This window comes from Lytechinus pictus, chromosome 1, assembly GCF_037042905.1.
Source record: "Lytechinus pictus isolate F3 Inbred chromosome 1, Lp3.0, whole genome shotgun sequence".
In the NCBI taxonomy this organism is placed as follows: Eukaryota; Metazoa; Echinodermata; class Echinoidea; order Temnopleuroida; family Toxopneustidae; genus Lytechinus; species Lytechinus pictus.
In genome coordinates, this window is record NC_087245.1 from 19,848,433 (window position 1) to 19,862,886 (window position 14,454).

Consider the following 14,454-nt stretch of genomic DNA (forward strand, 5'->3'; position numbering starts at 1 on the left):
AATCTCAATTTTTCCGCTCGCGCTTCGCATTGTTTAGTTATATATCTATCCTGTTCACGATTACAAAAAGTGCTCAGAATTCAAATTCTTTAGGTCGAATGTCGAAAAAATTTCAGCTCGCGCTGCGCATTATATTTGATTGTTGAAATAATTATGTATCGTCTTCATGGCTAACTACAAACAGTTTATAACAGGTCCATTTTCGATCAGGCCAGAACGTATATTAAAAATTTCTGCTCGCGCTTTGCGCTCGCAGTAATCATAAAATTACATACGAATCTTGTTCAGGATCACAAACATTGAACAGGATGTTCAAATTTCATGACAAAATACATGAAATTTCAAAAAAAAAAAATTAGCTCGCGCTCATATATTTATATTGCTTTATAAGCATATAGCTAAGAAGTGACTGTTGGGACTACCCCTTCAAATAAACAAACAAAAATCAACTTTGAGCGGCCGATCGGGGAAAATGTGTGTGAAAATTTTCTTTCCGCCCCCCCCCCTCCATTGGCGAATGCTGGGTCCGCCCCTGTAAAAGGTATATGCTTAACATTTGAACACGATCAGTAAACAGTACCAAAAAAACAATTAAGACCAAAAGAAAACCATAGATCATGGGCCATTAATGGATGGACATTCGACACGTTTCTTCAATCGAATGAGTTCCGTCGCCTACATTCTTCTGTTTACATAACGACTGCATTAGTATTCTCTTTTATGTTAGCGACAGACGATTAGATCGTCCTTTTGGGATCTCTTTCGATTGTGTTCTTTTAAATAATATTTTGGAAATCATGGGACCAGCAACATTAACAAGCAGATAATATCTATAATATGAAACAATGAAACATCGATGTGCACGTTTTCTCACACCATTAAAACCTTATTAGAAAAGTATTTTCTTAATGAGCCCCATTGCGCCCATGCGTTTTATCGCCGGAAACTTAAAAGGAGTGTTTTTAAATAATGATTACTTTAGAATTATGATATCTGCGACGTTACAATTCCATGTGTTGAATTATTTCTTCCTTAAAAAGACCCAACTTGATCAAAATACTGTGAAGATACCATTGCTCGAAGAATTATTTCAAGGTGAAAAAGAAAAATACGATGATGCGCACATCAAAGGATGGGGCTCGATCAGAGGTCATGTGCCATTATTGAGGATGGTAAGTTGTTATTTTTCATCAAAGGTCAAGGCCACCCAAGACAAATGTTGACTTTAGTCAATAGAGGAAAATCAACCAAGCATAACACTGAAAGTTTAATCAAATTCGGATGTAAAATAAGAAAGATATGACATTTAAATATTTTGCTTAGTTTTCATAAAACAGTTATGCACAAGAGAGACCCAGTGATGTCCCTCTCTCTTTTTCTTTTGTTTTTTTATTGTGTGAATTATACGATATTTCAATTTTTACAGAATTGACAAGAAGGACCAACTTGACTTAACCACAAAATGTTAACGTAGTTGTAATTCCACATTGTTCAGGGATAAATTAAATTTTGTTTCACATGATAATGAAAATGGAGAAAAAAAAAAAATCTTATTTCATATGATAAAGAAATAGTGAGTGGGTGACGTCATCAGTCCCCTCAATTGCATACCGACGAGAATGTAAATATCAGGGTTCCTTTAAATTAAGCAAAATTTGAAATGCCATATATTTCTTATCTCACTTCCGATTTGGATGAAATCTTCGGTGTTGTACTTGTTTTATTTTTCTCTATTCATTCAAATCAACTTTTGGTTGGGTTGGACTTGTCAATAACACTTTTGTTAATAAAGATTTTGGATAGCCACATTTATAAGGTATCTCCTATCAGTTGTTTCTCAATTCTATACAGGGTACATCTTAAGCCCCCTTTGTATCATAAAGCTTGCAAGAATCTTGGTTTCTTGCATTTCTTCAATCATGTATCATCCATAGAATTTACACCTTCGACAACATTTTATCCCTGTCCACCCCAGATACACAACTCCTTTTACCGAGATCTTGAACCTACCCATATCTTATTTACCCCAGTTTGTTTTCCCTCTTCTCCCCATTACAATCCATCGTCCGCCCTTCCCCCTCTTTGGGCACTTTCTTTTCAATCTGTCCATCTCTTTCCCCCTCTATCCTTCTTTTCCAATGACATTATTGTCTCTCTTCCTTCCATATTCTTTTTTCTCTGTCTTAATACCACTCTCTCTATAATCATACCTTATGTGATCTCCACCTTTTCCCCAATATTTTTGTATTCTTCTTCCTTTTCTCCAACACTTCTGTCCATTATCTTCCGTGTGTGCCTTTTCTTCTATTTTATTTCTTCATTTATAACTTTCCCACTCTCATCCACTAGATCAGTCTTTTCCCTCTCCTTTCTATTTCTTTTCTCTCCCTCATAACTTGTCTACACAGTTATCAACCAGCTGTTATTGAAATAAAATAAAAACAACAAAAATACTAACAATAAATAGGACAATCAACATATGTTCCAATAATCTAAAAAAAAAAACACAAAAAACAACCAAAACAAATACAATGAATAAAGAAATCAAAGCTGCAAGAACTCGCATGTGATTGCATTTCTTCCTCTTTTAATTTCATTCTCAATACAATTCAGGGAAACTAAGACGACAGAAAATAAAATAAAACAAGAGAAACATTTGGAAACATACAGAAATAAATTCTTTCCCAATAAAGTTTGCTTATGCAAAGAGAAACAGCAGTGATACATTTAATACTTACATAGAGAAAAATAATTATTGATAATCAACAATATTAATTGTTATGCTTCAAAATCATGGAGTTTAAATGAAATACCCATCAAACTTCCATAATATGGACAATATTTAGTGATAAGTATTTGATTTCTATTCTGTTGAATGTCTAATTTATTCTAATATTTCCAAAATATTATATTTACAAACAGAAATATGTTTTCTCAGAACATAATTAAGCTCCTCATGAGATGCAATTCATTTGAATATTTCTGACAAACAAATAATAACATGGTGATTTCAAACCACTTGGTTCGTCGTACGGGACAACTAATGCAGAAACACATAAAACTTGATGCATCAAAACATGCATAGGAAAATACACTCACATTTTTTACAATCTTTTAAATTTGTCTTTTTTAAACATGTCACAAATTTCAGCTGGTTTTAGAATCTTATTTCATTTCTATACAGTCGTACATAAGCATTCTTCACGACACAACGACACACTAAGACATGGTTTAGACTAATAGGACATAAATCAAAACTCCAGATACACTCAAATTCAGTGTCCACAGACTAACAATGGCTGCTTCGTGAATGAAAGCCATTTATTTGAGGTGCATTATTCTACAGAAGCTAACATGCCCCTTTAACTGAGGGCAATAATTGCAAATGTCAATAGGCAACATTTGGTCAAATGAAAACACTTGGCTAGTGCATACCAGAGGCTGCCCTAAACTTTTAAACTCTTTGAGGTAAACAGTCAGCAATTATTTTTTTTCTTTTAAAATTCAGTAATTTACAACATTTTCATCTGGCAGTTTACACATTGAACGACACACAATTGGCAGAAAATGCAAAAATACATGTTTTCAGTCCATGTAATACAACTGGCAGAATTAACCCATAAAATACATTTTATACAGACAATGCACCCTTGTAACTTGAATGGACAAATAAAGGTGCATGTACAACAACAACAACAACAAATCGAGAAAGCTCTGCCAATCTCCATGCAAAGAGCATAGGAGAGCGTGAGCAAAAAGAGAAAAAAAATATTTTAGTACAATTTATAAGTAAGTTTTTGCACTGTTCCAATTCAACGATCTCAAGTGATGCATCTACTATAGAAAATTGATTTCTTCTTTTCTTCTTTTTTTTATACACTAGACACACTCAAGATTCTGTAAATTGTCAAAGCACAGATTACGTACAGGTAGTGGCAAAAATGCTTAGATATTCATATTTACATCCAAGATCACACAGATTTCTCTTTTTTTAAGTTTTAACTCTACATGATCTATACATTCACATTCAAAATGCCTGAGATTATATTTCAGATAATTTACAAATAGTGGCTCGTGTCAGAAGGTGTGTATTCCTTTGTGTTCAGTGATTAACACGTCAAACAAAGCTCGGCATCGGCAAATCAATTACATAAACGACCATGAATCAGAATTTTTACCTTCCACACAATATATCCGACCCAATTCATCCCACCCATCTCCTTAATAGCTTCTTTCAAAAATGTATATACCTCACATCAAATTAAACAAGGGGCTACTATTACACAACATCACATTATACACTGCTATTATTCAAGATAAATCTATATTAATACATCATCGACTGTGTTTAAAGACTCACAAAACCAATCTCTTTTTTTATGGTATTAAAAAATTATCCAGCAGCATTTGTGTAATTGAACTGTTTATAACAATGTTAATAAAGAATAAAAATAAGCAGGACATTAATTCACATAACAAACTATCAAAATCAGAGTGAAATTCACTGATGTTACCAACTGGTTTAATTCGATTTCTTTTTAAGATTATCATCCGAATTAGCAAAATTGCGTAAATATGAACTGCATATTTCCAAGTAACAATAATACACTAGGAATGTTTTAATTTAAAAAAAATCCAGGTGAGTTATAAAGAAATTGTTTTATTAGTGCTCATTTGGCAAAGAAGCATGTTACAAGATAACACAAAGATGAAAGATATAAATCTATTTTGTCAAAATATGAAAAAGACTAAAATGGTAGTGCAGTCCTTGACTTTTTAAAATTGAGATTGTTTAAGGAGAATAATATGCAATATATTTCAATGACATCTTTAAGATATGCATGATATAAAAAAAGTTAAATGATCATAAATGTTGGGTTTCATCCCTTTGAGTTAACAATAGATTCTGTGCATTTCGTGATAACAAGCCACATACATATGCCGTATATCTTTATATATTACAGTGAGTTATTACATCTTATTCAATGGTAAGATTCAAGAACCATCATCTATACAATCACAAGCACATCACAATTTAGGCAGTCCAGTCTACAGATCTGCAAGTTTAACTTTAGAGATAAGGGGAAGCATTCGTTATTTCAGCTACAGTAACTCATATATTTCATTTTACTTTCTTTTACAACACGCAAGTGTTTTCTAGTTGAACTAGGAAAGAGTCTTCACAATGACAGAGATAATGATTTTAGAAACTTCCTTTTCCATTCTGACACAGCTTAATTTCAATAATCACAGGCATACTCAAATCACATGAACGTGATAAAGAAATGGAGATACAAATTTGGCAAAATGGGAATCACTACAAAAAGCGTCTACCCAGCAAATATTTCAGTACGTATACCTAGGGTTTTCATGTGTAAAACATGTTTGGATAACAAAGTTATTTCACTCTAATATATTTCAAAAGAAAAAAACACCTCATAAAGAAATATTGTGCATCTTATTTAAAGTGCTGATACATGACAAAACATGAATTCAAAACAGCATCTTATTTGTTTAGCAAGAATAAAAATTGTTGGCAATGATAAGAAAAAAATGAGTTGAAGTATTATTGAACAAAGGTGTATTACTTAGTTTACTAACAATAAAAATATAGTGATGAGCTGTTAATGTTCATTGATTGCCAATTAACTTTGAATTAAAAATATGTATAATTTTCTAAGCATTTACATACATCATCCGTTGCAATATCAACCCCTCCGTGCTGTCATCATGAATAAAACTGTATTATGATATCAAAAGTCATGTCAAAGTTGTATTTTAATAAATGAACTGCCAAAAAATATTGTCCATGAGATTGAGTGACCCTCTTCATTTTCATGTCTTGACAAATACACAGAAATTCTTTGGTGAATTTATCAAAATATAAACAAATATTTACCTTTGTCTTGACAGGGATTTTACAATACAAAATTTGAATTAAGAATGGCAAAGTGACTAAATATTCAAGTCATTTGATAACAAAGAAAGGACTTTGGAACATCCACAAATTAAAGAAAAAGTGTTATCATTTTCACCATGACCATGTTTTTGTTTTCAAATAAAATATATATCAAGAAGAAATATTCTATATTTCCTTTTGAAATCCCATTTTCTTTAAAGTAGTTGATACTGATTTAAGTGTTACCTACATAAAATAGAAAAAAAATATAATTAATTTGGTTCAGAAAAAAAATGAATCAAATTTAAAATGGCAAAAATATCATTACTTTCTCGATCAAGTATTAAATTCAAATGTGTGATACAACAATAGAAATTTCCTGAATAAGTTACAACATTCTTTTATCTAAATTCAGTGAGAAATTGTGTGACAAAAACCAAGGAAGTATACAACCTCCATGCATTAACTCACAAAGAACAACTTACAATACACATTCGACTACAAAGGCTTTTTCAATTTTTGTCCACTCTGTTATAAGCTACAGTTACAAGCTACTATAAAAGTGACCCTGGTCTCCATTAACCTATTCAATGCAAAACGTATGATGCTATCACACACAGAATTATTACTCAATCTTTCATTTTTGTATTATACAAATTAGCTGCAGGTTTAAGCAAAAATTATGGATAGTATCAAAATCAAACAAAATAAGAAATATCATGACTCAAAACATCATCGAGACATGTGTTTTTAGAGTCATATTGATTGAAAAGGATGTTTAATGCCATGAATATGCAAGGAAAAAGTCTAATGGTGCCTTATATCTTTTTATTCATTGTTTGGAATATGGCAAACACCTCAAAGTAATTACTTTCAAACCTATAAAAAAAAACAGACACAAAAAATATTTTGAAGATTAAGGAATCAATTAAATAAAACAAATTAAAAAGATAGTTATTGATCTAAAATTTTGAGTCACTCAAAAGCACAATAATAATAACAACTCAGTCAACAATTAAAATCAATGTATCCACTGGATATTATGATACAATTCATTACATACATCAAATCCATATGGATGCTACTTAGGTTTGTTAATTTGTTTTGCATTGGAGATGTATTTTCCAGGCAGTTGTACTCTGTATATGATTTATTGGATATTTCTTCTATTTCAATCTCGTTTCCGAAAATAAAGATTTGCGATTCTTTTCAACATCATAAAAATATGATAAATAGCTTCTAGAGCTACTGGATAGAACACTTTCAAGGAAAATAAAATTTGGGGGAGAATTCCATCAGGCAGTATTTGATAATTTGATCCTCTTATTCATTTCATGTAATATACATTACAATGTTGCGATATGAAGAGTATAAAATGTTTTCACCCAGTAAATCCTATATTTTCACAATTTGGGCCATACACAAGTCAATTTTAATTCCAATATTCTTTCTGTTGAATAAGTAGAATAGAATAGACAGTAGAAGATGATCATGGCAGTTGGAGAACTACTATGAAATTGATTTCGCTCAAATAAAAAAAAAGTTTTGCAATCCCCTCAATAATAATGATGTAATTAAAATTTCCTAAGTAAGGACATAGTCAAATGATTGAAAATTTGAAGAAGGGTAAGATTGTTTTACAGTAAAAAACAATAATTTAATTGTCTATGGTAGATGATAAGCTTAAAATCAAATAGATAAAAAACCCATTACTGGTATGAAATAATATTGTTTTATAAACCATGAAAATACTTTTTGATCACCCAAAGGGGGTTAAAATACAATAAAATTAATCATTCTGAGAGTTGCCTAATAATTCTTAGAAATGCCATGATGACCATTTCTAACAGATATAAATAAGCAAGACTTTGTAGGATAACCTCTTTCTAGCAAAAATTACAAGATACACGAGCATTATCTTTATTCAAGATATAATTTTTTTCTGTTCCATCAGAAGAAAAAAACCGGTAAAATGTAAACGCACCCATTTACAATTGTGATAGCTGCCACAAAAAAGATATATTCATCTTGGCAGTATTGTCATAATGAGTATCATATGCAACACCATTCTCTGCATACACATATAAGTATCAACTGAAAATCTCAAAAAATAGACAAAATTTAGTAAATTCTGATATATCCTGGATGAGTTTGGACCACGCTAACTGCTCTCTGTAGCATCTTCTTTATCCAGATCAAAGATTTCGGCGTGGAGGGGCGGAAAGCTGACACCAGGTTGGCGTATCTTGAGGTCCATCAGGCGGCGCGTGTGCTCTGGACTGATCTCACGTAGCTTGGGGATGGTCGTGAGTAGCCTGAAGAAGAGCTGGTCGTCATCCGGGTGGTTGTCGCTGATCTCCAGCTGTAGGGCCTTGAGGAGATCAAGCTGGACTTCCCTAATCAGCTTACGGTTCTTGAGACCAGGTCGATCTAGATGATGATGAGGGGAAGAAAGGGCGGTTGGTGAGCAAATGAAAGTAATGTTAATCTAAAAACTGATTTTTGAATAAAGATTGAAACATAGTTCTGATCAAGACAGCCTCAGAGTTATTTTGATGGTGCATTTTGATTCACCTAACAAGCATTTGCTGAAAGGCATTGAAATAACTATAACTAAAGCAATTTCATACCATTCAGTTAAAGATCACTTGCACTGCATACAGTTAAGAATAACAGGGACTGCAAACAAATGATTTGCCTGACCTTTCAACTGCTATTTGTTATACACATATCTTGAGTGTGAGGGTGCTTGAAGAACAATCATTGTGCAGTGGACCATTTGAGACCTGCCATCTTAAAACCAACAATAAGTCCCCCATAATGAATTTTGAAAGTTTTATAGGCTTTATAATGAGAAAACAAAGTTTTGGTTCGGGGTTCATTCAAGCATGAGATGTGCACACTGTGCAAGCTCAGTAAAACTTCCAATCAGTCCCCCCCCCCCAAAAAAAAAATGTCAAAGAAATCCTTGTATCTTGTATTTCATTTAATTTAACCATTTAAAATTTTGACAGTATGAAGAATTACTCTTTCAGATGAGGTAATTTTCTAATACTTGCTTTTTGAAAACCAAATTACTATTTTGGCTATTACAGGGAACATTCCCTGGTACTAATAGTTGGTTTTAGGGGCGGCTGGTCACATTTAAAAATAATATTTTCTGTAATTAGTTGGCCTGGGACTTTCGGGTATTTTTGATTTCGGGTACTCGTGGTCATTTTCGGGCGGGTACCCGAAAATCATGTCGCATGAAATAATTATGACTGGTAAAAAAAACCCAATAGGTGACGTCATCCAGCCACTGCGCCACAAGCAAACTTTATGAATGAAAATATAGTAAGCATGCACAGTGCAAGCCTCCCGTGCCCCACACAGTATTCCATCAAAACAAGTCTGCAATAATCACCTCGTACCAAAATCGACCTAGAATTCCACTTTCCTATATTTCATATTAATTATGAAAGGTATTCTCGGAGGATCTGTTTTCTCACCGATACCACACAGGTAAGCAAATTTTGATTACTTATTGCTTTTCCGTAAAAATCTTACAAAGTAGCGTCGATATTACATCGTGTTCGTGAGTTTGTAGAATCTATCGCTAAGCTACGTTACATGCACAAAGTCAATTGATTTCCGGGTAGTTTCGGAGTGCCGAATGCGCCAGCCAATCACGATTGTGTTACCATAAGGTATATCACCAATCAGAACCGCAATGCATCATGGGATCAAATAGGGGGCTGTTAGCTAGCTCTGCGCACGTGCAGAACTAGCTAACAGCCCCCTTTTCGATCCCATGATGCATAGCTATTCTAATTAGCGATAAACCTTCTTTACGGTTTATGATGAACTGAAAATGGTAACACGAACGTGGTTGGCTAGCGCTTCGAACGTATATGCTCAAGCTGCAAAAGAAACATGGCGACGATCGAACGATCTCGGTCACATCATCACTTGAAAAACTTGTATATTTATGGATACTTCGAGGGTAATTGGTGAGATTCAAAATGAGACTTGTGTACTTTTGTGATGAGTTACAATCATGTCTTACACTACGCAATACAATACATATACGTTATACTGGTAAGCAATTTTCGGGTATCGGGTATTGATTTTTCTACCCGGGTACCCGAGGCTTCCGGGCGGGACCCGGGTTTTAGTCCCAGCCCTAGTAATTAGGATACAGTTTGAGAGCTGACAATAACTAAACTCTCACCTGCTGACATGATGACCACTGCGGACATCAGAGCATACTCGCTGTCATCCAGCATCATTCGATTGACCCTCTGACCAAAGTCAAAGAGGAGATCAAACAGGTTGCCCATGGGCATCTTGTGGGCGTCGACCAGGCTGAAGGTGTCCCCCGTCGTCCACCAGTACACCGTGTTGGTTGCCACGTCAACGACGGTTGAGAATCGTATCGTTAATACCTGCGAGGAAGAGGGAGAAGGTATGAAGTAAGATCTTCGAACTAGAGGTCAGGATGAAGAGGAGAGGAATGTCTGATTATGGTCTGACCTCATCTCTTGAAAAGTTCGGACACTACTTTACAAAAACCTGTAATGTTAAATCATGGATCCTACCACGTAGAATGGTCCACAGTTAAAGGTCATTTGTTGTTTCCATGGTATTTTGCATTGGCTTATATCCGAAATATTTCTTTCTGTTTTAAAAGATGACAACAAAATGAAATAAGATTGGAAATTACGGCCTTATAGGTAGATCAGATACAGAGTATAAGATGCAGGTGGCTGGAGGACTTAAGTGATTAACAAAGGTGTCTGGATAAGTGATTTCCTGATTGCATCAGGTTGTATCTTCAATCTTTAATGATTAATATAGGAACTTATTTTATTCTTAAATTTAATTAAAATAAGATGTTCGATATATCATGTAGCCATGATAAAAATTGGGGTCTTACTTCACCAGTTTCATTTAAAAAATGACAAATGAGGTTACGTTAAATTTCATGAGAAAATATAATTTCATTCAAGCCAGGTGATTATAGGAAACACACAAAACAGATCTCCCTAAGAAATTGGTAAAAAGGCACTACAGTATGAATAATTTTCTTTTTAAATTATCTTAATTTTAGAATATTTATTGTGCTCTTACTTCAAATAGTCCTGTCTTGATGAGCGTGATCTGATCCTCTCTGTCCAGTTGCTTAAAGCCAGGGATCATCTTACTGAAGTTGACAATCCTGGTGATTTGACTGGTGAACTTGTTGGAGAAGAAAGTCCACATCTTCTGACCATCGATGGGGCCGTCAGCAGGATCCAACTCCCTGGGTGGGATGGGACTGGTGGGGAATCCTGGAGGAGGATCGCACTTGCTGCAGTCATGGTCGTACTTGGAGTGTAACTGCAAAGTTATTGGTTTGGGGGAAAAAGCAAGGTTTTATTGTAACAGTTGACTGTTTGGGATAAAGAAATGGGCATAATGTTGTTTGATGTGAATGCCATTGGAGTCATTCCTTACTTTCTGATTCAGTGATATAATGAGATCTCAGCTATGAACTAGCCTTCTTTGTCTATCCAGGAAAATTCTGTTTTCTTCTTTGCTTAAATGTAATTACTGACTGGCAAAAAGCTCATACAGTAAATATTATTGCATTAAATGTATATTTTATGTAATTTGGAAATGACACATACATAAAAAAAATCAGAATACAATCAGGTAGTATGTCATAGATGGATAATTGAAAGAGAACAGAAGAGGAAGGTCAAAAGGAGTTAAATAAGAAATATGATGGAAGTGATGTGGAAGAGGTTCATCGTGGTGAAGGATTGAGTAGCAGAAATAACCAGTTGTCTCACGATGTACGTAGAATGTACTACGTTTGATACATCGTGAGAAAACTGGTTATTTCTCCTACTCAATGATGGAAGTCTTAGACAAGTTGGAACTGGAAAAGAGAAACATGCAAGCAGAGACCAGATTCAGATGGAAGTCAAGAACTTTAATATTTCTGTTTGATACTCACCCTTCCATTAAGTTCTTCATCTTCTCCAAGCTGAGGGAAATATCGTTCCCTCAAGAATTTAATTCTTCTGAAGGTATAATGGCAGGTGTCGTGGTAGACCTTGTTGACATCATGAATGATCTTCTCAAGCTTTGTCTTCATCTCTGGCGTGATGGGTTCATTGGGGTTGAAGTTTTCCAGCATCCCACTTCTAGGAGTGTCAATCTTTGGTTCATCCTGCAGCCCAGGTTCCTCCTTGATGAATGGCTTGTGGTTCTGATGAGGAGATGACGGCGACTTCGACGGATGAAGGGATGGAGAGAAGGACGGCGACCTCTCGGACTTATCGGGGTCTGGCGTTGACCGGACTCTTTGATGGAGCGGGTTGTGAGGAGATTTGGGATTGAGAGGTGAATGGTTGCTCTTGCGATCCATGGAGGCGGCATGGTGCATTTTGGCGTTGTGGACCATGAAGGGACTACCCATGGGGGACATGGCCATGGAGAGGTGAGGGGGAGAGGCTGGCATGAAGGATGAGGAGATTGCAAGAGGAGGTCTGGTCATGGCAATAGGAGACCAGGGTGAACCCAGAGGTGAATGGGAGGGCAGGAATGTTGCCGGGGACATACCCTGAGGGAAGGATGAGGGAATTTGAAAAAATTGGCCACTGTGGCCCTGAAGCGGTGAATATGAAGTGATCTGCTTGCCGTGCGGGAGTGGGAATTCCTCTAGTGACTTGCGTCGCTTCATTGACACCCCGTGCGCGTATTTCGAAGATGACGGGGAATCTCTGCTATCTGATCTGTTACTCTTCTCTTCGTCATCATCGCGATCACGATCGTCCATATCTGCATCGAGGTCTTTCTGATTGTCAATCACCACTACTGTTGGACTTGGCGGTATAACTATATCCCTGTGCCCTTTTTCTCCTTCCCTCCCTTCCCTGGAGACGTCTTTAGGTATTAATATAACAGGTTGTCCTGATCGTAGCATCTTTGAGATGGTAGACATAGGTAGCCTGCTGTACGCAGCCTCATCTACCTCCATGGCGGTGGGCGGCTCATTACTATTAGGGGCACTTTCTGTGCGGTACGTACAATGCGAATACTCCTCCTCAAACTTATCAAACTTACTCTGGGGTACGTTCGGTGAGGTGTCTTGCCTCTGTGCAGTGTTATTACCCGGTGAACTCAATTTGACAGCTGAATACAGATCGACGCCATTGCCTCTGGGATCTCCTGCCCTGAACGGTGGGGTTGATAAACTTGTGATTGTCGGTGATTGCATGGCACTCTGCTGCATGGTGGCTGATGGGCACGTGTCTTGACAGCCCGTGACTGATGATCGTCGACTGTGGATCGGTGGTGGGGAGCCCTCAGGTGGTGTTGAGGTTTCGTTAAAGGCAGGAGGGTCTCGTTCCTGACCCCCTTGCTCGAGTTCTTGTTTGATGATGGTGGAGATGGAGCGCATGTGTTCCATGACCACCTGTGGATTGACTTGCCCATCTCCTCCCAACATGGCTGCCATGGGGAATCCCCCCATTCCACCTCCCATAGAAGGATGGCCATACATGGCACCCATGCCTCCCATAGGCATACCACCCATCCCTGGAGGCATATGGTGCCCTAGCATCGCTCCCTGAGGTCCACCTGGATGGTTCATGCCTCCTGGTGGCATTCCGCCTGGTCCGTACTTCCCTTGGGCAAACAGGTCTGGATGGTTGCTATAGAAACCAGCTGGCTTCACTGTCATGTCCCCCTGATTACGTTGTTTGGCGATGGTCTCATGCATCTTCTCTATCATCCGTTTTGATCTCCGACCTAATCTGGATCCTGCATTCAACATAAAAACACAGAAAAGTGCAAAGAAACAATTACCAAATAAATCCCAAGACAAAATCACACATCATTTGATGTGAACCTCAACGATTACTTTTCAGAAGTCAATATTTAAAAAATATTGAATGAGTAAAGGCAGGCAATTTCTACTGACATGGCAGACCAAACAAACATTTTTAACATCAACCCATAGCCATTTGAAATTGGCCATATACAAATTGAAGTCTCAGAGATTTACAGAAACACAATGTAAAAGGTTTAACAAAAATGAGCTGCTTGAAACTTTATATTGACAGAAGGCTAAGAAACCAATTGCTTAAATATCTCTGCAAGACTGGGTAACAAGATATCATTGAATAATTTCTTTTGATTACAAAAAATATCTATTTATATGAAAGTGGGATTATCCTTTTCTTCAAGTTCTTGGGCTCCCTCACTCCCCACTTACATTTTGTTCATATTAGGGAGTTGATTCTCAGCATACCTTCTTTAAAGAACAGAATACACATTGCACATTACTCTATTACTTGATAATTGACCTTAAAGTGAGAAATATCCAGGTCTCAGATCGGAAATTCGAACTTAATGGGTGTGATTGTCGCCCCCTTGGTTCCGATTATTGTGCATTCCTAGACATTTCCTCTTCCAATTGGAAGTTAATTGGGGCTGCCCATGCTCGGCATATTGAATAGCTCAATAAAGTGAGAGGGATCAGGATTGGACATTCTATGGGTAAGTTACACTGCTTTGAGAAT

At 36.3% G+C, this 14,454-nt stretch overlaps 1 protein-coding gene across 1 annotated transcript; it reads right to left on the minus strand.

The window, feature by feature from the left end:
- Positions 1 to 3,874: 3,874 nt before the first annotated feature.
- LOC129259031 (uncharacterized) lies at positions 3,875 to 13,688 on the minus strand. The gene is made up of 4 exons (XM_054897303.2): positions 11,883 to 13,688; positions 11,012 to 11,260; positions 10,113 to 10,326; positions 3,875 to 8,329 (listed from the first exon to the last, which is right to left on the minus strand). Exons 1-4 carry the CDS (start codon positions 13,662 to 13,664, stop codon positions 8,061 to 8,063), a joined length of 2,514 nt encoding a protein of 837 aa, XP_054753278.2. The 5' UTR covers positions 13,665 to 13,688; the 3' UTR covers positions 3,875 to 8,060.
- Between the last annotated feature and the right edge of the window lie 766 nt (positions 13,689 to 14,454).